The sequence below is a fragment of the Salminus brasiliensis genome, chromosome 13, assembly GCF_030463535.1.
Source record: "Salminus brasiliensis chromosome 13, fSalBra1.hap2, whole genome shotgun sequence".
NCBI lineage: Eukaryota > Metazoa > Chordata > Actinopteri > Characiformes > Bryconidae > Salminus > Salminus brasiliensis.
This window is the reverse complement of record NC_132890.1, coordinates 38,519,772-38,544,814: the sequence shown is the minus strand read 5'-3', so window position 1 is coordinate 38,544,814 and position 25,043 is coordinate 38,519,772. Positions and strand designations below refer to the sequence as shown.

The window sequence follows — 25,043 nt, the reverse complement described above, 5'->3', positions numbered from 1 at the left end:
GCGACACACACACACACACACACACACACACACACACACACACACACAAGAGTATCTGAAATGCTGAAATTCTTCAGTAATTATGAATTAGGGGAAATCTACAGAATTTGAAAAGATGGGACTCGTTTTCCGGTGGGAGGATTATCTGTTATCTGTGGTGAAACGATTCCAGCATAGGGGAGATAACCAACACCCACACAGAGTCACAGGCAGAGAAACTACTACCAGTTTATTTAATCCAATACTGATCCGATCTGTGTGTTTAGATCAATGAGCTGCTGATTAATCTGATCAGTAAAATCCCTTTATTTCAGCATCAGTTTCTATAATCAGACTTTCTGGACTGACTGATTTAGTTTAGTCGAGACTTTTCTTAAAATGATGTTTTATAGTGTTTAATATCTGATAATCCAGTCTGACTCTCCTCCCTGACCAATCAGCTCCCAGCTCCTTTACACACTGCAGTCTGATCACTTCCTGTGTGTGTGTGTGTGTGTGTGTGTGTGTGTGTGTGTGTGTGTGTGTGTGTGTGTGTGTGTGTGAGATTGGGTCTCTATAGCATGTGTGTTAGCATTAGCATTAGCCTCCACTCGGTTCTGAACGGGTTCTCAGTGCTGGTTTAAGCGGTTCTCCCGCTGGTAAAACAGAGCGTTTCAGTGAGAGTTTTATAAAGGGTCAGATATTATGGTCTGTTTTCTGGTTCCACTGTAAAATAGCTCCACACTGCAGAACCTCAACTCCTTTATTTACCTTCTGAGAACGTCCACACTGCTGCTGCAGCCGGCTGGAGATAATGTCTGTTAATGGCACACTGAGGACACCGGGTGGCGCTCTGATCGCCGTGGTTTAAATAAAGACTCAGAACTGGATTGGGGTTAAAATAGCCGATACTCCATCCATTACAATATGACTGGATCAGCCCTGATCCCGATCCACTGGATCAGAACAGGACATCCCTACAGAAACCTTTAGGGACAGTGAACCGGAAGTTACGTCAAAGCACTGGAAGCGGATAAGACATAAGATACTGAAGCAGCTAGAAAGATTACAACAGATTTACAGTCTGGAAAAGAAGGCCGGCTGCTCACAAACACGGAAACCACAAGCTGCCACGTCTCTCTGATGGAGAGTCCTAGAAGAGGTGCGCCAGTCTGGTAATATTTTTTAGTTTCCAACCAAAGGAACTTAAAAGCTGGACATTAACAGTGTTACACACCAGTGCAGCACACATGTTCTGATCCACCAATGACCCAAAACCCTGTGCACAGCCTTCCCCAAAGAGCAGAGACAGTTACCGCAGCAGAGCCGGGACAAACGCTTTTCAACCTGAACCCACGTCAGACCACCTGCATTACTACCTTAAATCAGCAGCTTCAGCCTCCTGCTGATGCTCCACTGACTAACAGGGAGAACATTCTCTCAAGAGCGCCGCTCACTCCACTACTTTCACTTTCAGTGATGCGCCTGTATCCCTCAGCTCGTCCAGAAATGCTTGTGTTGCACATCCTGACAGTAGGGGGAGCCCAGGAGCAATAAATGCAAATTCTTGTATGAAGATGCTTTAAACAGTCCTCCAGTGAAGCACAGCTGTCTCTCCTAATTATAAGGACGAGTGCACTAATCCGGAGAAGCTTTGCCTCTATGGAGAGCATCTGTTCTGTAGGGCTGTATTCCCAAGACCCCCCAAGACTCCAGCCACCTCAGTGGTTCAGGGCCATTCCAATCTGCAGGCAGTTAAATGCTCTGTTGGGAGCAGGACTGGTGCAAAGGGGGATATGAAGGGTGCTTCTCCCGACCACTGTTCCGAGATCAAGCCCAGATCTAAATCCTGTAGAACTTCTGTGGAGAGAACAGCTGTAAGAAACCCAGCAGTATTGCAGCTAAATGAGTAGCTCCAACCAAAGCAGGAAAAACTCTTTAATCCCCTTTTCAGATTTCAGAAGAAACAATAACCAAGCAGGTGTCCCAATACTTGTGTCTATATAGTATACTAACAGCACTGCAGGCAGCTTAAATCATAAGCTTAAGAACTATGTTTAGTAGGTTTGCATTTTGCAGATTAGCATCAAAGCAGACTGGCTATTTTAATAAAGCACATAATCAGCTCATCACCGCACATCAAACGCGTAGTGGTTCTGGTCCCAGTTCAGCTCACACTACTACAGCCTGCCTGCTGTGACATTATGTAACACTGAATGAAAGTAACGGCACTTCCCTGAGCCTGCTTTCAAGTTATTTTCGTGTTCAGTCACGAGCTACAGGAACCGCCACCGTCAGACTCCTCTGGCCTTTGGCTACAGTTCAGCTCTCTGCTGAAGGTTCAGTCACAGGCGTGGAGGAGCCCTGCTTACTGCAGTGAAGAGCAGAGCTCTCTCTTGAGAGTCACATGTCCAGATACAGGACAATAACCTGGCCCTCTGTAAGCACTAATGCCGGTATTCTGTGGCTGCGTTTACAGAGATAGCAGGAGACCTCGGGGCGAGAGCGAGCGATCAAGTGAGTGTCAGGACAAAAGCATCGCCCAAGATTTTTCAGACAGAAGAGACCCATTAAGAGCTGCACTGAGCATCAAACACACACACACACACACACACACACACACACACACGTGTAAATGTACACGGAGTTTGCCAGTTGAATTGGACTCTCTGGAGCAGATAATAATAAACACTGGTGGAGCTCTACTGACCTGGCTAGCACCACGCTCAATGGTTTACTGGACAAAATTACTAGTCGGTGTTGAACGGTCCCTACTGTCTGTTCAGGTCAGTCCAAACTGTGGTCAGTAAGCTGGTTGTTTGAAGCTTTATCCAGGGTGGTTTAAGTGAAGATGCTTTAACCTAGGAGACTGCAGTAGTAACTGAGGGGGCATGGCTCGGTCAGTACGTGGAGCACGTAATCCACATGTGCTGAATTTAGCACCAAAACCTCACCTATAGATCTCAAACAAGAAAGAAGCAATACAATCTTCCTGGCCTTCAGAAGGTCATGGTTCTAATCTTAGGTTTAAGTTCTGTCAGGATTATGATCACCCCTAATAAGCACATGATATAGTGAATTATTCAGAACTAGACCTCCACAGGTCTCCACAGTTTCATTTATAGGGGACTTGGTTAGCAGTGTGTGCACTGGAGCTCTGGATGGGAGCTGACGCTGTATTATGGCCTGGTTTCCACAGTGAAAGCGGACCGCTGTAGAGGGGGAGGACCCTCAGCATAAAGCAGTACTGTTCACACCACCAGGCCAGGAGGCCTCTCCAGTTCATAGTATGAATACTGCTGTTCAAGACCAGAAATGGCTAGGCATTAACAAGGCTATACTTGAGGACTTGGCGCATAAACAGAGACCTCTGACATTCAAGAGGGTGTCCACGTCATAAGAGGAAATGGGGGGATTTTTTAACACGGGTGGAAAAATTCTGTCTCTGCCTCCCGCCGCCACGATAGTTCAGGATTTTGTGTAATGGGATTTATTCTTATTTATTTAAGAGCCGTAGAGTCTTTCTGTTCCCCATTATGTTTAACTCACGGAGAATTACGCGTGCGGGGTAGGTGGACACTGCACAATGCACAGATCAGTCAAAAGATTATGACCATTTATAGATTAAACGAGCACTGAGTAAAGCCTTTACTGGATGCCTGCCTCCATACATTACGTCTACGCTGATTTTTAATAAGGGTTTTTCCCAAACAGAGCTCTACTGCCTGGTTCGCGCTGCAGGTGTTTTTACTGTGCACCAGAAACTTCCAGCAGAACCTAAAGCTGACCTCATTTCTATCCCTGGATCAGTGCATGTTTAGGAATGAATAATCCGCTGTGAGAGGATTCCGTTTGGATTGTTCATATTCTAGTGCGGTTCTAGTGTTCTCCAGCTGAGAGTGAATAATTCATCTCCACAGAACAGAGAGACTGTCTGAACTGCTACACCAAAGAGCTTTTAGCTACAGCAGAAATAAAAGAAAAAAATCATGTTGATGACAGAGAGTCAGCCTGATTCCCAAAATCCAAAAATCTTCCTTCAGAAAAAGTCTTTCCATAAAGATCAGAAGCTCAGCTCCCTCAGAGATCGCGAGCGCTCCCTTCCCAGGAGTCTCCTCAGCAGGAAGAGCGAGAGGAGGCAGAAATAGTGCGCTTGCTTATGAAGCTCGGCAGTGAGTGTGTGTGTGTGTGTGTGTAAGTGTGTGTGTGTGAGTGTGTGTATACGCTGCAAAACAGTGGGCAGACTATTTTCATAAACTTGTTATTACTGACCTGTACCCTGAATTTCCCTCTGAACACAGGGACATCAGCACACCAGCCGTTACACACCATACAAACCACCGCACCTAAAACAGCAACGCCGTGCTGTAGCTGGCACAGAAACCGTATATGGAAAGGGAGAGAGCTACACCCTGTAGAGGTTTATACGTTTATAAGAGAAGGCTGAGCTTTAAACACAGAGCTTACTTTATCAGGTTTGATCTGTTTATAATTACGTTTATTTTCTAAAGCTTCGGTCGGAATCTCTCCTGAACAGTGCGGTTCATTTTGGTCGGAACAGAACTAAACTCATGTCTTTGCCAACAGAGCTTACAGCACAGAGAAAGTGTGAGGAGTAGTAGTTTAGCCGAAACACAAAAGGAGCTGACCTTTGACCTGTGCACCTCTCCATCGTCATCCTCTCCTCCTACTCCCAGGATCTTGCGGGTCTTGAGCCGACTCACTAGATCAGTTTGACTGTGCTTCTTCATCAGTGGTGGATGAGTTTTAGCTGCCATGCTGGAACCCTGAGGAGGGAGGGAGAATCAGACTTGAGCTTCATCCATTCTTTATTACAACCATCTGACCATCGTACAAAACACACACAGTTCAACATGCAGCTTCAGGTCGAACAGGAAAAGGTCGAGGCCTAAAATCAAGCCAGACTCTTTCAGCTGGACCAACAACAGCGTGTCTTTCTCTTTTCCACTTTTTCTTTTTTTTTTTTGCAAATATGAAAAACCAAGAATAACAAAATTAACCAGAAACAACTAAAATGAACCTAAAGTACAATAAATAAATAAATAAATAAACAAACAAACAAACAAACAAAAACAAACCGGGACTGAACTCTAAAAAAAGTAAAAAAGAAAAACAGTGCTGTTCCTGCTTAATTCTGTTCAAGTAGCTTTAAATTTCACCTGTCTTTTGATTGGACACTTCCTCCTGTTGTTCATGACTTCAGTTCATTTATCTAATCAGTTCTGAGGAAATGTGTCAGATGGCTGAAATTCTTTTCTGTAATATTTCTATGAAATGGCTTGAATTAAAGCTTCAGGTCAAACTTGTCATTTCTTCATTTCAGATCCGCTGTAGTAAAGAAAAAGGGACAGCCGTACCCAGATTAGAAAGTGTTAAAATTCTCGTAAATCAAATAGAAGGATGAACCTGCTGTACAGGTGAAAGCACAAATGTAACAGAGGCTATGGAGCGAGGCCTCGATCAGCTGTTACTGAGAAACTGCACCCCTGAGTGAAGGAATGTCTGCCTGGAAGGCTCAGGTGGAACTGGATGACCTGCAGTGTCGTCCTGAGCCTACACCCTACTAATTCCAGTAGTTCTTCCACCACCAGTTCAGTAAAAACCTACTTCAGCATTCTAAGGTTGTGGTGCTACTCTCTCTCCCTGAAAGTTCTGCTACAACCCTTTGTGTGAACTACCATAACCGATCATTCCTCCTCACTGCAGTATCTCCTGCTCATTAGTCCTGACTGAAGAGTCATCAATCGACAGTTTTCCCAGGAACTAGGCTCTCACAAAAGGTCACAAAGACTAATGATGAAAGTCATACTGTGCGTGTGATGTACTGACTCTTATTCCCGCCACTAAAGCACGCAGGGTCACATTTCGAGGTCTTCCTCACAGACTCATTGTGACCCAATCACCAAGATATAAGAGAAGCAACAGGGCACGCTTCAATCAATGTCGTACAAATCTCACACTGGAGCCATTCAGACACCTATTCAGCAGCACCAATCTGTTTCTTGCCCACTGGAGTGATGCTGATGCAGTTGCCTAGCAACCTCCCCGATTGCATTTGGCACACACTCTTATTATTCAAAGTACATTCCTTGATGATGCTCCTTTCCTCCTGATGACACACTCCTCCTTTGTTGCTCTTCTGATGGTTGTAAATTACATTTTAGAGGGCAGTTAAAAGATCAGGTCATCTTCAAGTGAAGAAAGTATTCAGAGCAACTGAGCAGAAGAGTTTGAAGAGAGGCTCTCTGAGCGTTAAGGACGTCTCTCATGAATTAGAGATTTCATCACACAACCTGAGGCTGGAAGCCAGAGCAATCTATACCTCTCCAGAAAGACCCCAAAAGACTTGGCCTTTAGATGAAGTGAAGTAAATCAGTAAAGACACACCACCAGCCATTCTTTTTAATAATTGAGAATTACTAGAACTGCAGGAAAACTGAAAGACTGTGCTGCGACGAGTCAGACTGAAAAGCTGAAAACATTCCTTTACACCGGCCGGCAGAGCTCGCCTCAGGGCACGGCCTCAGTTACTGTTCCCAGAGAGACCTAGAGCCAGCAGCCTCAGCAGTCACAGCAGTCACAGGCAGAATATGTGAAGCGTAGCCTCGCACTAATGAGGCCATATGGTTATGGTGGAGTCTAAACGCCTTGCACTACTTCCCATTAGTAGGCCATTCCCAGTGGGCAAGCGTAACAGATCTGCAGAAAGTAAACGCACTAACCTCACGGAGAACCACATGCCTGCATTTTTCATCACCATCAGTATTTTAAGTTATATTAAGTTATATTAAGTACATTTTACAACGAATAAACGTACGCACACAAACATTATATAGTACACGCTGTGAGTACTTTACAGTATGATGGAGATCTTAAACAGAAACAGACTGCATTTGGGGCTCTGAAACCAACACAGGGTCAACTTTATACATACAGCGTCAAAACAGATATACAGACTTCCACACTTCCGAAAGGCCTTTTTTTATGTCCTAATAATGATTTACTGCAGCTAGTAGATTTCAGACTCCAGACCTCGCTCCTGGAAATGCTTCTGAACAACTGCAGATTCTACAGTGAGGCAAATATTTACTCGTGCCCCAAATTCTCACCGGCACAGAGGCCGGTGCAGCGGTGGCTCAGTGGTAAAAATGCTGGGTTATTGATTGCAGGGTTGTGGGTTCAGTATTCAGGTCTGCTAAGCTGTGTGCGTGTATGAGTGCAATCAGTAGCAAAGCCATGAAGCAGTGTGTCCTGTTTCTGTAAGCTTCTGAAAGCAGTGGTGCAGCCCACCCCATAACTGATAAAGGGGAACTCCTTCTACACCAGTAAACACCAAACACTGGAACTGGAAGGATCCAGAATACTGCCCGACATCAGAGGAACAGAGGAAAGATGGACGGACGGACTGCAGGACTGCTGTTTTAGATACGTGTAGAGATGTGTGTATAATAACTTCAGTGTTTTCCAAACAGCCGCAGCCGTGCCAGGCTGACTGTAGTTTTAAATAAATACAGAACAGAGTGTGCTGCCAGTAACAGGACTTGACTAGACCTGTTGTAGACTATAGTTGCTTGTTCTCCTACCCCAAGTTACTGCTGCTATTTCCCCCCTCCTGTTCGCAAAGGCAGCGAGCTCTACTGGAGTACTGTGGGGGCAGGACAGTAAATCCAAAAGGCCAGCAGAAACAAACTGCTATTAAATAGCCAGTGACAGTTCTCATTAAACAAAGGACACGAGCTCAGCCCGAGGATTCTCCTGCTGATGCTAACCAGGCACCAAATCTGGGACAGGGCAAGTGGAAAGTGGAAGCGACAGAGATCGTGTCGTGGATATTAGGCTTCTATTCCATTTAACTCCAAATTGAAAATGAGGCAGACTGCCAGAGAAGTGCTGAAGTGCACCGAGAGCACAGGTCATTTAGCATCATGCTAATCTTCAAATGCTTTTAACTTATTCCAGAAACAGATGTGATTCACATTTATATACTATTAACTTTACTTAAAGACCTAAAATGTCTAATAGATTAGTGTAAATGACCACTAATCTTATGGGAACTAAGGAACAGTTACTTGTTAGCATGGGACATCATGGTTCCCTCAGTCATGGTATGTTGGATGTAACTGCCACATCCGCACAAGACCTCCTCACTTCATCGATTATGTCCTTTCTGGGGTTTAACAGTGTTTAAGTAATGTGATGTCAGTTTTAATAGTTTATAGTAAAGGAGATAAGAGGTGTGTGAACAACTGACCAACATGATCAGGTCAAGCCATCCTAGCAAGTTCATCCCAAGAGCAGAGACTGTGCTGCAGCTCAGTAGGGTAGATCTGCCTTTTCTATATTACTAACAAGAGCAGCCCTTCAAACCAAGAACATTAAGAACATTTACCAATAACAAATAAAAACTAAAACAAAACTAAAAGTAAGTCATCTTCATATTTCAGGCACAGAGTCTCCTGGTTTATGAGCGACTGAAAATGAAACTCGATTGAATGAATTTATCATTCATAGAAATATTACAAAACTGTGCTGTTGTGCTAAATCTCCGCTGTACACACCTCCTAATACAACAGTCAACAGATGACCCTACACACCTCCCTACTTTATAATGAACGCATCTCCTAACACTGCTGATCAGGCTTTATGCTAATGGAAAGTCAGCATGAAGGTGAAACAGAAGCAGTTCAGTTATAAACACCAGTAAACACCAAAACTCAGCGCTAAAGAAAAGGAGGCTGTGACAGCGGAGTCCGGCCACCCTCAGCTTATCACACGGTGGAAAGCTGCTGAATGATGCAATTCTAAGCAAGACTATTCAGATTCACCGTATCTGATTTGGGCCCAGAACAGCAAAGAGCCAGGTGAAATAAGTCTCTCCCAGTCTGACAGGACCAAACAGGAGTGAAAGCAGGTTTCTGGACATCTGAACTTTTACATAAAGTGACCATACTTTGATTTTCAAATAAGAGGACAATGGAGAAACACAGACGTCCACTGTGGTCAGAATGCTGTGGCTGGGGGTTTTAAGTAGGCCCGAATCGTGGGGCCGTGAAGGTACGCTTGATGGTGGGAGGGAATAGACCTCTAATATCATACAACTGCGTTAATAAATATTAAAAACATAATTTACCAAAACACTTTAAATATTTAATACAAAATTGGTTGCTCACAAAAATTGGGACTAAAGTCACCCCAACCTAATACAGTTTAAACATCTGTTCAATGGTGTACATTCTGATAAGCTGTGAGCACTAGGCATACATAATAAATACCAGCTCAATACACACACACACACACACACACACAAACACACAAACACACAAACACACAATTTCCAACGTATACAAGCCAGCCCCAGTAGTTTAGAACCAACCTGGTAGATCTGGATGACGCTTGTTGTAGAAGATCACAGTTTTCCTGCACAAACAAACCATGTAATGCTCCGTCACAGCAGCTCACTGTGAGTGACAGCCCAAAAGAGTGGAACAGTCCTAGAAGCACCCAGCTGAGTCTCCGGCCTCCCTGCAGTACACCACTGAGAAACAGCTGCTGCTCAGCATCCTTACACAGGCAGTCTGAGGACTAAACGAGGCGGTTGTGAGAAAGTGTGTGTGTGTGTGTGTCCGTCCTTTGGAATGATCAGTCTTTATGAATGCATGCCTCCGTAAATGAGATACAATCAGCTGAACCATCAGCACATATTTTACAGTCATACTCAAACCGACCGTCAACAGTTTTTCTGGGGTTCCCCCTGCTCTCCTGCTGTCCTCCTGGTTCAACGATTTCCTGTTAATCTCCAGCATTTTTAACCTTTCTTTAAAAATAAAAAGAAAGATATAACACGTTGGTGGTGTTTACTACACTTCCCTCCGGGACAGCAGGTGGCAGCATGTAGAACATTAGACATTAGCTGTAACATCAAACAAGAAATTCTTCAGTCAAACAGCCTCCACCAATAGAAAGTCTGCAGCGATACAGCCCTATCCTCCCGACCTCCTTCACGCTGGGTCTGTTTATGAAGTGGGATTATAACGGTTTAAAGGCAGGAACAGGAAACACTGCGGTATTCCTGCAAAATTTTATTAATAACAAAGAGCTACTCCAACTCCATTCCACAATAACCAGCTGTTTACCCCCTGATACTGTAAACACAGCTAACCAACTAAACCCGGAGCGGTGAGCTCTGAACGGCTCATTAGAGTCTCATTTAGTCAACATAAGGTTTCATTAAGCAACACACACGAATCTGCCAAGCAGAAGAAACGTGGGAGTGATGTGGAAATCTCCTCGCTCAGGTTTATTCACCCATATAAGTGTTTTCAGAGCTGACCACAGAAATCACCTTCAACCAGGTCTCTGGTTCTGACCCACCTCACTGTGACCACTACTGCTGTAGAACCAACTTATTCCAGTCTTCCACTGAGGGCGTCCTGCGGTTCAGGATTGCATTTCTCTGCGCTTGCATCATAGAAGGCTTCAAACACAGCCCAAGGTCCACCTGGACACCCTCTATAACGGTCTTTGGTCCCGGACCACAGCTCAGAAAAAACTAACTGCCCAAACAACAAAACCTCGTATTCTGTTTCTGTTCTTGTAACTCACTGGATTTCAGGTGTGGATTAAACACTGTAAATAATTATTATAATTATTTTTTTTTTTAAATCGACTCTGCGTTGTTTTCACCCCACAATCTGCATAACGAGAAGACTTTTTATTCTTCTTTTGCAAACAAACATTTACTCACTCCACAGAATTCCTCTAGTCCTACAGCAATCTCAGGTCATCTTGTACGCACAGCATGTTCAAGATCTACCCACAGATTCTCAGTGATGCTCAAACTTCCAAAAGCAACAGAGGTTATTAACTAGCACAATCGCTTAAACGGCGGACAATCAATCTTTAGCCTTTAGTGGGAGAGGAATCAGCGCTGTGATGTGATCCAGTGCTACTCTGCAGTTTTTCTAAACGTAAAGTTCTGCAACAGCTCTATAGGACATAGAAACTAAAAAATGATGATATAATAACAGATTATAATAGTATAATTAAATAAGGAAAGAAGACTGTACAGAATTAACAACCAAACATGAAAATAACTTTTCTCTTACTTGTCTTTTGCAGTAAATGATACCATTAAGCTACTTTAATTACAAATCAGTTTGATGAAAACAATTAATATTTTATATTTATTATACATTTATTTATATGTATAATTACACCCACATGCACTTAATGTACTGTACACACAGTTGGACAATGGAAATGTAGTTAGTTGTACTAAAGAAATAAAGCCGCCTGTCTTCCAGTGCTTCTGTCTTCTGTACTGTAGTGTAGAGTCCTCTCCGTTGTCGGAGTCACGTTCAACTTGAACTCTCCTTGATCGTTTATGGACTTCACTGCACTGCTCGCTCTCTGAGGAAGGATTTCCTCAACGGCACAATGATATTCTCCCCAAAGATCAAAATTCCCAAATTTCAAATTCCCAGGACAAAACATCTGACAGTCATCAAAGCGAGTTGGGGACTCGAAGAGGCCAGTAGAGAGAGGACATTTGCAGTCCTGTGGTCCTCAAGCTGTAGTCAAGAACGCTGGATTGTACTTAACGATGTAATTAATTATGGGCTTAATGAAGACGGAGCAGAGAAAAGAGCCAGTCCTGAAACAGACGCCTGTCGAACTCAAAGTAAACCCAAAAGGAGCCCTCGAAGCCAGCTGACAGGCGCTGTGAGGGCCTCGGAGAGACCTTATGCTGCTGTGGAGCTCGTGATTAATAGAGATACTGTGGCTTAGAGTGACTGGCAGGCAGTCCTGGATCCCTGGAGACTAAGTGACATTATACCTGATGCTACCAGGAAGAAGATCATCGCCTCCATCCCTGCCTCTAGAGTCGCTGACAGATAATCTACCAGCAGCCGCCTGAGAAAGTTTCCTAGTTTCCAACGACTTCTCAGATCTGTCTTACTGTGACGGGGGGAATCGTCACTGATCTACTGATCCTGCAGAGCAAATAGGAGAGAAAAAGCTGAATCTGAGGGTCAGAACACTGTCCAGCAGAGCTGCTCTGCGTCCTACACAGAACACCAACCTCAGCTACGGATCTAATGAACACACAAAAACAATATTACTGACAGAATACATACAAGCATGTTGGTGTACAGCTAATTACATAATTACCCTAAAGCCGCGTGCCACACAGAGCAGTTTGAGCGTCCAGGTAATAGAAAATATTGTTTTTGATTGTATTTGCTCGACTCTGTACCAGAACACAGGATTAGTGATGGATTAGTTTAGTCCCAGTTCTGCACTGCACTAAATCCAGCACGGTCTTTGTGATGGAGACGCATCTGAGAGACGCACCACTCAGCATTTTCACTTGCAGAGTTTGGTTGTGCTGCAGAAACTAGAATTAAATGTATAAACAACCAGACGTGTTTCAGACGAGATTCTGCGTTTCTGTAAATATACTAGGGTTATCTTTATTGTACAGTGTTTACAGTGATTCCTTAATAAAATTAACACTTTATACAACTTATTATTCTTACATCACCTAGAGGTCATTATTGGAGATGCATCTCCACCAACAACTTCAGGCAGGCCAGGCGATGCCGTCAGCAGCCAGGAGCTCCCCTAAGCAGCTGGAAAGAACTGACCAGGAAGACTGAGCAGACCCTGGCGCTTTAAAGAGTCAGCAGAAACACTTTCATGTGTTCCCAGATACTCATACACACACACACACACACACACACACACACACACACACACACACACACACACACACACACACACACACACACACACACACCGAGAGGAAGAACCCTCGAGAGGAACCAAGACTCAAAAGGGGAACACGTCCTCCTCAGGTCGACACTTGATCAGAATAATAATCAAAACCAGAATAAAAACAATAAAACTAAACTGAATTAAGAATAAAAGGTAAATGGGGAAACAGGACGAACAAGAGGAAAATGTCAGTGAGGTGATGAAGTCCAGCAGGTAAACAGTCAGAAGCAGAGTCCTGCAGTGAGGTGAGGAGGAGTCAATGCGAGGCCCCAGAGCAGGACAGCAGGTGGAGGTATATGGAACAGGCTACATCACCTCTTCTATATAAAACTCTCATTCTCAAAATGCTTAAGTTCTTAACCTAAAACATCTAACAGCTGCTGTCTGGAGCTGTGAGAGTGATCGCGCTCATGTTTGAGGAGTGAACATGTGGACATACTGGAGTCTGACCCCTTAGAGAAGAGGTGGGTCAGAAACTGACCCACTGGCCATTCGTCCACCCAACAACTTTCCAAGCAGTTACACTGTCTCAGACACAGTTCCCATGTGGGAACACAATCATGTGAATCTTACTAGAGCTGCAGCACGTTCCCGTCATCTCTATCGTTTGGTGTAAGGTGGTCGGGACAGTGACCCTGCAAGTCTCAGTCTTTGCAGAATCATGTTGTGAATATAACCTCCTCTACAGTCTTCTAGGGTTTGGTTAGCATCACCGTGGTCCTGCAGTCAGCCCCAGCCCAGCCCACCATGGTTCTCAAAAAGTCCCACTGTTCCCCATCCATTCCTGTCTCTTGCCGTCATTCCACCTGGTTGCTAAGCAGCCACATGGTTGACAGACAACATCCGATAAAGCACTGGGACATGCATCAGCCAGGGGGCACTCCTCATCAGGGGGATTAATTGGCTGATAAAGGTCAAAGACACGACTACAAGACTGTGCACCTTGTTCTCAGTCTAGAGAGGGCCCAGCTCAGACTGCAGCTCCTGCAGCTCACTGTGGAAGAGGACAGGCAGGCGTGTGGATGCGTGCAGGCTTTGCTTCTGGCACACTGAAAGCTGTTCAGAGCCCTGTCTTCCATCCCTGAGGGAGGCTGTGGTTTATCCCACCATTACAACATTAGCATTTCTATTGCTCTGTTTGTCCTGTTCGTGCCACACGTCTCACTGGAAGTCATTAGCAGGCGAGGTATCATATCTACTGGGCTGTCAATCAGAGAGACTCTTCGAGTCGTGTGGCGAACACAACAGAGAGGAGAATGCGGCGCTGTGAAAGGAGGCAATTAGAATTCCCTAGAAAGGTAAAGAAGCACGTAATTTCCTCATCAGCAGAGACGGGCTTTCTGTACTGCGCTCAGGAGAAGCACGCGGCCCAACAATAGCAGGGGCATAGTGATAAAAAAAGCCACGGTGCTTTCTTCTGAACGTGAATATGAATGAACCTCAGTGGATTTATTCAATAGGCAGTGGCTGAAATCCTGGTACATCTTGTTTTGCATCACTTCTAAAGCTGCGACGGTCCTCAACCATCACTAACTGCATCATTTCTGCTGACAGCACTTTCCACCCCATCTGGGCTTCTGTAGCAGCTGCAGACAGGCAGCGACGACACAGGTCGGAAATCTGGCAGACTGACGGGCTTTCTTCTCTCAGGATCTCACTTTGTGCCCACACACGTGCCACCACACGCAGTCAGTGTACCATGGCAAGACCGTCATTGTTGCTAGGGATACGGGAATTGTTGGCTGTACATATCAACCAACGCCGACATTTAAATCCACCAGGATTAGCACTCCCTCGAAATCTTATATTTATTATTAGAGGATTACAAATACAGCAAAAATACACAGATACTCTAGACCAGGGTCTCCATAAAAGCTTTTCCAGAGCCTAGTTAAGTCATCAAACATCAGGTTAAAATCTCAGAGTCAGACAAGTCAGACCTACGTGGAGATAGAGAAGATACACGGATGTGTAAGATGTTATGTATTTAGGTATATACTTCTGAAAGTCTCAGTATTAACTACACAACATTCCTACACCCACTTTTAGTCAAAGCTTTGACCTGGGACAGCAGTGTCCCTCCTCAGAATAAGTAGAGAGACTCAAGACTAAGTGTCAGAAAAGAGGATTATTCTGGAGGAGTCTGTCTGATTTAAACCTCAGACGTTTAGTCTGGTCTGATCTTGATGGTTGAAGTGAGGGGTGAAGAAGATTATTATTATTATTATTATTATTATGCTTTTGTATAGCAGCTGTTTATTTAGTTTGACAACTAGTAAGACAGTCATGGTGTTTATGGACCAAGCAAAAGTCTAAACACCTTTACATTACATTCATTGCCATGATGAAGTGTCTGTAAACTTCTGACCACAACTATAAAAGCAAAACAGTACAGTCGTAAAATTCTTTGGTTTTATTTGACTTACATTTGCAAAATATAGGTTAAGATCAGTGGTCATAATAACCAGCATGATCAATAATCAGACAGACAGACAGACAGACAGACAGATGTCAAATGGAAGGATTAGAATTAATGCTCTGAATTGATTTTTCAGGAATATGATCAGTTTTATGACATTATATTGACGGAACAGAATATTTTCTTAGGAGTGTTTTAAAGAAGTCTAATTTGCTTCCTCCGGCAGAATCATTTTCTGGAGAATAGGATGAAATTCGATTCATACCCCTGCTGCTTTAGTGGGTCTCCATGCATGCAGAGAATTAGCAGTCTTTTATTAGCATCATTTATGTAGCGGAGGCAGAAATTCAACAAGCCCTCCATTGCAGAACGGTGGTGGCGCACCCATGATCAGCATGATTAAGGGAGTTAAGCTGTGCTGGGCTCCTCTAATGCCTTTTCTTTAATGGCGTACATGAGAGTCAGGTGACTAATGTCCGGTACAGCTTCTCCAGCTCTGCACAGCTGCTTTACAGGAAAACTTCCGCTCGTCTCGTTTCCTTCTGTTATTTTATACAGTTTAATGAATCACAACTCTCATAACACTCACCCTAAAAGATTCAGTCTGTATGGTTACGTAACCATGACTGAACTACTCCAACCTGTTTGTTGCATATTTTTGCAAGGATTTACATTTATTTGATAATTGTTCCTGCAAATTATTCAGATTAATTTACTGAGACAAAAATGACAGAGAGGGACCTCAGAATAACGGGTCATGCTAACGCTACTGGATTTAGGGGACTAAATATGCAGCAACCCGAGGTTAAACACTTTTGTCTTCATACAAGGATAACTGTATGGATGGGTTTTTATCTATTCCAGCCAAATTCAGGCTCTGAGCTTAAATTCCTCTCTTCATTAATAATAGAACACATGGCAGGAGTAGGACTGACTAAATAAACAGCTGAAAGATGCCAGACTAAGCTTTGACCTGGGCCTGGTTAAAATATTACTGCTAGAAAAGGCAAACAATGATCTACTGTAGCACTGAGAGGAGGGAGATACTGATACAGAAATGAGTATTCTTTTATTCCAGACGGACTTCTGTGTTTAGCAGTGTCTAAACTTAAGGGGATCTTCTGGACTCTGGTCTATAAACTAGTTAAGGGTATTTTCTGAGTGACAGTGAAGCTCCTCTGTAAGTCGCTCTGAAGCAGAGCGTCTGCTAAACGCCTTCAATATAAACTGAAATGACGTTAAAATACACCAATCAGCAATAACATTATCACCACATATATAATACTAGTCCCCCTTGTACCGCCACAACAGATCTGACCATTTCAAGGCATTCAACATCCTGTGGTGTTTGGCACAAAGACTGACATTAGAAGCAGATCCTGCATGTTGTGAGGTGGGAACTACAGGAGTAGATCCTCCTTGTGCCGCTGCAACAGCTCTGACCATTCGAGGCATGGACTCCACAAGACCTCTGAAGGACCGCACCAGCGAAAAACAGTGGATGGGTCTAATGTCTGTGATTGCCATGGACCATCCAGATCACTGTGGATAACTGTGGCACTGATTAGGGTCATTTAGTGTTACATGCACATGTGGATCAGCAGGTGGACAGCTGACTGTTGTGGTCGTGAATTGCAAAGCATCTTCATCTTCTTCCTCCCATCGCGGTACTTGTCCCACAGTTTTGTCTGAGGTGGGTTTTACTGGATGCCCAAAGAAATAAATAGGATGCCAACGTCTCGTCAGCCTTCTTATATTACAGTGTTACAAATAGACATGTAACACCCAACCAACCACAAGGAGTACCCCACTGACCACTTGACCACTTGACTACAACTACCCAAGACACCATAGCAACCATCTGGGATACCATAGCACAGCCTAGCAACCACCTAGCAATATCCTTGCAACAGCTAAACACCTTGGTCTGAAGATCTGAAATACTTTTGCAATCACCTAGCAACACCATAGCAACAACCTGCCATAGCACAGCAACCACCTTGAATACCACAGCAAGCAGTGGGAACCATTTCAGCTGTTCAACCATTCTGCACCTCCTTCAGGAGAGCTTCCTTCCTAGAGCCTCAGAGAAGCGTCTGTGTGTGAAGCAGAAATACAGCTCCGGCCTCAGGAACTCATTTCAGGCATTTTTCTGTAAAGAAATAAAGATCAATAACTTCATTCCTTACCCCAGACTTCACCGCTTTATCTTCTCGGTCACTCGACACACTCAAAGCTACATTACAGCCCTCTACACACTGCTTACGTGACTGCGTGTGGAATCTGTGGGTCAGGAAACTGGTCGCGCAGCCCAAATTCCTCACAGCTCACTGTATGGATAAACAGGAAGCAGCAGGAAACTGCAGCGTATAGAGCAACACAGAGAGCTCCTCCACCGACCCTTCACAGGTAGGAGACCCTGACTGCACGGTGTCTCCACGTTCTGTCACAGAATTCACACCTATATTCATTTAATCATCCTCTCAGGGTCTGAAATAGACCGCACTCACAGACCCCATCAGGCTACACCTTTAAAATCCTATTAAAATCAACGTTTTATTCCCAGATTCACTGTAATGAAACTACAGATCACCTAAATAACAGACTTTTATGCTGATATTAAAAGCATTCAGATGCTCGTTTAGCTTGTCTTGTTCAAAACATACTGTTAAATTTAATTTCATTATATTTTCATCATTTTACCAGACAATGTAGTGACTGCTACAACCAGAAGGTACCAAATATTATGTGAAAAATTACTGTTGCTCATACTATTTAGTAAAACTGTAAATATGCCGCACCCTGCTCTCTCCTATTCCAAATGTAGGAACCTTTAATTGCTGTATGTTTAATAATTAACCCAAACTATAGTAAAGTTAACTGTAATCAGCATTTCCTCATGGCCAACTTCAGTTATTTCAAACAGCAAATATATATATATACACAGAACATGATAAAAATAAGCAACACGTGCCGCCAGGAGGAGCCTTCACTTGTTAGTCTTGGCCACACACACACACACACACACACACACACACACACACACACACACACACACACAAACACACACACAAACACAAACACACAAACACCAAAAAAACTTTCACTGCTGTCTGTCTGTATCTATATCTATAAATCTGATGCAATACTGAAAGCACTCACACCAAGCAGGCAATACGCAGTTCCTAAAGAGGCTGTGCCTCGTAGGTGTGTGAAAAATCCAGGGGAGGACATCTGCTCATGTTGAGGCACAGTGGTGCCACGCTGACACACCGGCACTGCAGGAAATTAAACTGGAAACTGCAGATAGAAACAACCCCTCCCCAATCCACCCACCCACCCACGCTGCCCGACTAAGCCCTGCACCCACAGTAAGGGCCAGCGCTCAGCTCTCAAATCTGGTGACCAAGCAGCTCCGGACAATCAAGTATTTATTAAAAAAATAATCTGGCAGAAACAAAATCTGCAGAACTTTCTGGTGTAAAACTCATTACTGGAATCCAAAAGCCAGCAGGTGTTAAGCCCTGACCGGCGGGAGGTATGGAAAATGTGCTCCTTCTTTTACAGTGAAATCCCAATCAGGAGGCGATCAGATGGCTTTCTACTGGAGGAAAATGCACAGACCCCAAGATCCCTCTCAGGCATTTATTCCCACTTTATTTCTGTACACATTCAGAGCTGACAGAGGAACCCGATCAAGTCTAGTACTGATGAGTCACTCCGCTGGACAACAGAGCTCCTCTGGGGTTGAATATTTGGGCCTGATATAAGCCTGGGCTTTTTACAGGTCGGTGCATGACCAATCAACACTGTGATGACGACTTAAGATGCAACAGAAAGCAGGTCACCATCTGCCTCAGCTACCCAGAGTGCAGTGCTCTCTGGGATGAATGCAGGACTGTGGATTTTGACAAAAGTGTGCTGCAGTTCTGCTGGTGATCACCTGTTTAATAATGCACCTGTGATCAGATTACTGCCCCAAAATCCTATTAATTACATGTTGAACTGTGTGCAGTTAGGAATTATTCTGTACGGTTTTTACAGCCATCTCCAGTCTAGGTTTATTCCCTCTAGCTGAATTACGTCCTGCTTTATGATGTACACTTGTCAGATATGAATTCCAGGCTACAGTGTGGCTGTCAGTGTGCTGTGACTGTGCACAAGACCATGAACCATCACATCTTCAAAAGATCTTCCTAAAGCCATTATATTCCCTTACTACTCAATTCTATACTCATACTACTCAGTACTATTCTCATTGTGCAGAAGACGAGCAGAACTGCAAACACCTTTAATCCAACCCATCCAGGTCTCACCATCGTCAGTGAGCAAGGACATCCACTCTGAACTCATCTCAAAGAGAACCCAGCAGAGATGAACTTCCTGCCTCACGAGCCGCTGCCTCGGTTCTAGAGACCGATGACAGTCTGTCATCACCATCACCATCACCATCACCACCTCCACCTCCACCACAGTCTGGTGCAGATCTGCCAGCAAACATGACTTTCCCACATGACAGCCAGTGGTGTGGGTTTGTGAAAAGACAGAGGGGTCTGCTTAATTAATGAGGCCCTGCATTTCAGCTGGACTGTGATCTGGACGATGCGTCCCTGCGTTAGGAGACAGCTGAGAGCAGCTGCTGTTAAAGCGTCAGTATTTCAGCAGGGGGAGAAACTGCTCATCTGAATGGGAGCACGGCTGATTCCTGTACTGAGGAGAGAATTTACTGACACTGGTCCGTCCTGACCCGAGCGCATCAGCTCCAGAGCTCTCCTGTCCCTCACAGACATACAGAGATCTTTAGAGAGGTAGAGCTGCACAGTAGATCATTTCAGCATCGCCATCACAGCGAGCATACAGTCACATCGCCGTCCAGGCAGGGTCACTTAAGGCTAATTAAATCAATCATCATGTCCCTTTGCTGTTTGATATAAAAGGAAAACCTGCACTGTTCTCCTTCATTAGGACAGATCTACCCCAGGCATTTAAACCTGCCCAATATCATTCACTCCAGTACTGGACACACAGAGTGCATTATTAATACCATGACGACAGGCTGGATCACTGACTTCTGATGAAATCTGGTGAAAATTCAGGTATTTTTTTAATTTCACTATACATATTTATAGATTCTGTCATACAAGCGGGAATACATCTGTCAAAGGCATGTTAAGAGGAGTAATAATTACTGGAGCTTCTCTCTCGTCCATCTCATTTTCTAATAGAGTCGTTACGGGAGAACCAGCTATTGTTCCACAGTGTTACAGAACCTCCACCGTTCCTCTGAACAGCGCTCAGTCTGCTGGAGCAGGGCAGTGTTGATGAGATACGGTTGTTTACAGGAAGTGAAATGGAAATGATGCATTTCTTGATGTGCTTCGTATGAAGGAGAGGAAAATCAGGTGTCCTCTGATCACACTGGAGACATTTGGTGAAAGTAGATCCAGATACTGTCCAGATACAAAACTCACTTTAATGGCAGGTGTAAACTCACCCAGGACTCATTTACAGCAGATACTAATCCCACCACTCAAACCAGTTCAGGAGGAGGTCAGAGACGCATCTCAGCCACGATACAGCAGTGTGAACTCATACGCCTCTCCAAGATACATTCCACAGCCCAGCACCCGCTCCCAGTACAGCCCAGCACCCGCTCCCAGTACAGGCCAAAATACCAGTAATTGGATTTCAGTCTGACTAAACGGAGATGCATTTGACCACCCAGTGTGAGCAGGTGTAAACGGGGGTGAGGACCACAGCTGTCTGTATGGGTTTTAGTGGGAGTCTGAGTGTTTGGAGATACTGTAGATACATCCAACTCCAAAGCAACTGATCCTACCTCTGCCTACTGAGGTAGGATGAGTGTTTGGAGATACTGTAGATACATCCAACTCCAAAGCAACTGATCCTACCTCTGCCTACTGCTCTCATTAACCTCGTAAAGGTGTTCAGCTCTACGTCACAAGGTAAAGGTGTCACTGTACACTGCACAGCGAAATGTGTCCTCCACATTTAACCCATCTGTGGTAGTGAACACACACACACACACACACACACACACACACACACACACACACTAGTGAACTAGGGGCAGTGAGCACACACACACCCAGAGCAGAGGGGCAGCCAACTCCAGCGCCCGGGGAGCAGAGAGGGGGAAGGGCCTTGCTCAAGGACCCAACAGTGGCTGCTTGCAGAGCCCGGGAATCGAACCCAGCGCTCTAACCGCTGTGCCACCACTGCCCCACAACAAGGACGAACAAGAAGAACGCGTCCAATTCTTTCTCCTATTGGCTAACAAAACCACTCCTCAGATCTAGTGGGAAGCTGATGAACACACAGCCTCTCCCGCTGTAATAATTAAGCTCTGATAATAAACAGGAGTCGACCCCTGATGGGAACTTTGCCTTCGGAGCACAGCCTCTCTTTTGTAAAAGCAGCAAGACGAGCGGAGACTGTGATACTGAACAGCTGGAGCATCAGAGCCATCAGCTGCTCAGGGAGCGGTTCAGCCATTTAAGCCTGAGCTTATGTGAGGGTTTCTTCAGATGGAGCGGAGCTACATCAGGTGAGAAGAAGGTAAAGGAGGAGTAATATTTCAGTGCTGCAGCTCTGAATGTGTGAACGCAAGAAGGTTCGATCTGACAGGTCGAACAGGTGATCGAACAGGTGATCGAACAGGTGATCGAACAGGTGATCGAACAGGTGATCGAACAGGTCTTATACTTTAACAGGGCGTCAGACTGACAAACTTTTTACACACAATGTTGAATCATTAACAAGCTCCAAGGTTTTGGTGGCAACACACACACACACACACACACACACACACACACACACACACACACCTTGTCTAGTCCTGTAGAGAAGTACTGCCAATAGAATAGGACTCTCTGGAGCAGATCAATATCATGACCCTATTGACTCCATGCTGCCTAATAATGCCAGGCGTGGGCTAGAGGGGTATAAAGCCCCCCAGCATTGAGGAGCTGTGGAGCAGTGGAGGAACTGTGTTCTCTGGATTGATGGTGGAGGAGCTCCATCCAGTACTTTTGGATGTGATAGGGTGGGGTGGTTTTCATCAGTCATCATCCTGACCTCACTAACGCTCTTGGCGCTGAATACAATCAAATTCTCACAGCAATGCTCCTCCTCCAGAATCTAGTAGAAAGTCTTCTTCTCTGGACAGTAGAGACAGTTACTCCAACAGAAGCAGCATCAGCTCTTTAATACCCTTGATTTCAGAAGAAACAATGAAGGAGCGAGTGTCCCAATACTTTTGTCCATACAGTGTAACTTATCTGCCAGCCTGTCGCAGGTAAAGCTGGACGGTCTGTAGAGAAAGTGTGTAAGTGTGTGTGTGTGTGTGTGTGTGTGTGTGTGTGTGTAGGCACGGGCTCGGAGCAGCAGAGCGCGGAAACTCCGGGACTTACCGGGTCGGTGGACGGAGAGAGCTCGCGCTGAAAGTTGCTGTTTTCCGGTCTGGCGTTAGAGCACGCTGATCACTCCGCCGCGAGCCTCACATCGCACTGCTGCTCGGACTGCAGGAGCCGGAGCTCAGACAGATGTATGAACTTACCGTAATGGACCGAACACGTGCCGGCCTCTACCGTAATGTGTGGAGTAGCCTGGTCCCTCACTTCACCACTCAGCTCAGACGCGCGCGATCACAGCGGGCAGGTTCCGGGTCCAGGGATGTACTGCAGGGTCGGTTCTGTTGGATTAGATGAGATTCGGGGTCTGTACAGGATCTCACAGCTATGATATTATATCATATAGAGGAGGGAAACACACACACCGCCCTGCAGCCTCCACATCCTGCACTGCTGGACTGACCTGCAGGCCCCATGTCCACACACTGTCCCCGTCCCCGTCCCCGTCCCTGTCCCTGTCCCCGTCCCCGTCCTGGGCGTAAATCTGACTCAGCTTCTTCCTGCTGGAGGAAACAGTGGAGAATGAATGTGAGCTCGGCTCTGTGGATGAATGGGATATTGTTTCTACTGAAAGACAATGCGTAGGTCCTTCCTCACAGGCCAGCGGCCAGTTCGAGAGGTCATCTTCATCAGCTCACTGAATACTGTGCACAGTGGAGAGGGTGAGCAGTGGGCGTGGTGTTAATTAAGTAGGAAGAATGTACAATGGACCACAATGAGCCATCTTTAACATCAAACACACAGTCAGGAAAACAGTGGACCAGTGTCTTCCTCATGTGTCTTCTTCATCAGGCACAGGGAGGACCGTCCACCTGGAGGACACAAATCTCTGGCTTAGTTAAGATGCAGATGAGCAACTCAGCCTAACCTGCCCTGGCACTCATGACCTGTTTTCCAGCTGTAAAATGTGAGAGCCAGCATGATGAGCTTTTAATCAGATTTGAATAATAATTAGGTTAGAAAAGATTATTCATTTTATTAGTTTATTTTATTTGAAATAAAAACACAATAGTTTCTGCTTTACCTGCAGGACAGGAGCCAGACCTCGACAGGTTTACTTCAAAGTGAGACTAGAAAGATAAGCTCATCAGTGCCGGGGGTCCCAGCAAAATGCTACCCTCCAGGAGCTGCTTAGGGTTAGGATAACATGTCCATATTATAGATTGATTGTGATAATGATTAATAATAATAATAATAATAATAATAATAATAATAAGTTCCCGTTATTATTATTATTATTATTATTATTATTAATCATATATTGTTTCTGTGTGGACCTGCTAGCTGTCACTGAGTATATTATTTATTTGGTATTGTCTGAAATGATGAATGGTCAGTGTAACAGTGTGTGTGTGTGTGTGTGTGTGTATGTGTGTGTGTGTGTGTGTGTTTAAAGGAAGTCTAAGGGAACTCAGTTCAGCCTGGTTTGGTTTTGAAGTCTCTGAATATCTACATCACTCTAATGTCCCACAGTTCTGCAACATGAGCATGGGTAGTGATCCATACTGAGCAAAGAGTTTGGAAATGTTCCAGACTTAATCAAACCCAGGTGGAAATGCCATTAAATGGGTTCTCCCTGTACTCCTCAACATTTTGGCTCCACTAAGTGGAAAAGAGGCTAAAACCATCAGCTAAAGCAGGGCGACCATCATCACATCAGTGCGGCTCTGAATGCTTTCATTACCTTTCTTTCCTTCATGTGTCCTGAGCCTGTATGAATGTGGCTCCACATGTTTCCTCCAAAGCACTGACTTTACAGGAGAAACAGAACTGTTCTGAACTCTGATGGACGGTAATGTAAAGGAAGTCCAGGTCATTAAAAGCATTTCTATTGGTCCATTTATCCAGAAGCATTGGCATAGTGTACAGAGCAGCTGCAGGGCTCAGACCATGGAGAATCTACAAACAGGCAGAAATGGAGATACATGGTTTTCATTGGACAGCAGCATTGTGTAGTACTGTATACAGGGGTTGAGTTAGGATGATTCTAAGGGCCTGTGACTGACTGGGGCCCATAACACATTTTGTCAGAGTTGTGGGGCCCAATGTAGTATCTGCTTGTGGAGCCCAAAATCTGTGACAGCGCCCCTCAGTGTATATGTACAGAAATGCACGCTGTGACAGAGTGGGGTTTAGAAGTCACTACTTATACTTATACTAATACTAATGCTTACTCTTCTACAGCTTTTCATGATAAATGATCAGTTTCCCAATAAAACCAGAATGAATTAAAAATGTATTAGTATTAATATTTCTCTCCCTTTCGCTTTAATGACGACACGCTCCTGAGCTGGCATGCATTCCAAAGCTTTGTGCAACATCCACTGATGAGTAAATCAGATTTACCTGAGTCTGATCCTGGAGTGGAGAGGAAGAGACTAAAAAACAACATCTAAAATAACCTGTTTAAAGGC

At 44.6% G+C, this 25,043-nt stretch overlaps 1 protein-coding gene across 3 annotated transcripts in view; it reads right to left on the bottom strand.

The window, feature by feature from the left end:
- The window catches only part of tp53i11b (tumor protein p53 inducible protein 11b), a 28,568-nt gene extending 5,820 nt beyond the window's left edge, over positions 1 to 22,748 (bottom strand). Inside the window, exons 1-2 of one of the 3 annotated variants that reach the window (XM_072694964.1) lie at positions 22,630 to 22,748; positions 4,629 to 4,766 (exon numbers count right to left, since the gene is read on the bottom strand). In XM_072694964.1, the coding sequence (XP_072551065.1) occupies positions 4,629 to 4,757 (129 nt within the window). In that variant the 5' untranslated portion in view covers positions 4,758 to 4,766; positions 22,630 to 22,748. Of the gene's footprint in view, positions 1 to 4,628; positions 4,767 to 17,385; positions 17,575 to 18,358; positions 18,455 to 22,629 lie in introns of those variants that run through there. The other 2 variants (XM_072694963.1, XM_072694965.1) reach the window with 2 other exon arrangements.
- Positions 22,749 to 25,043: the final 2,295 nt, after the last annotated feature.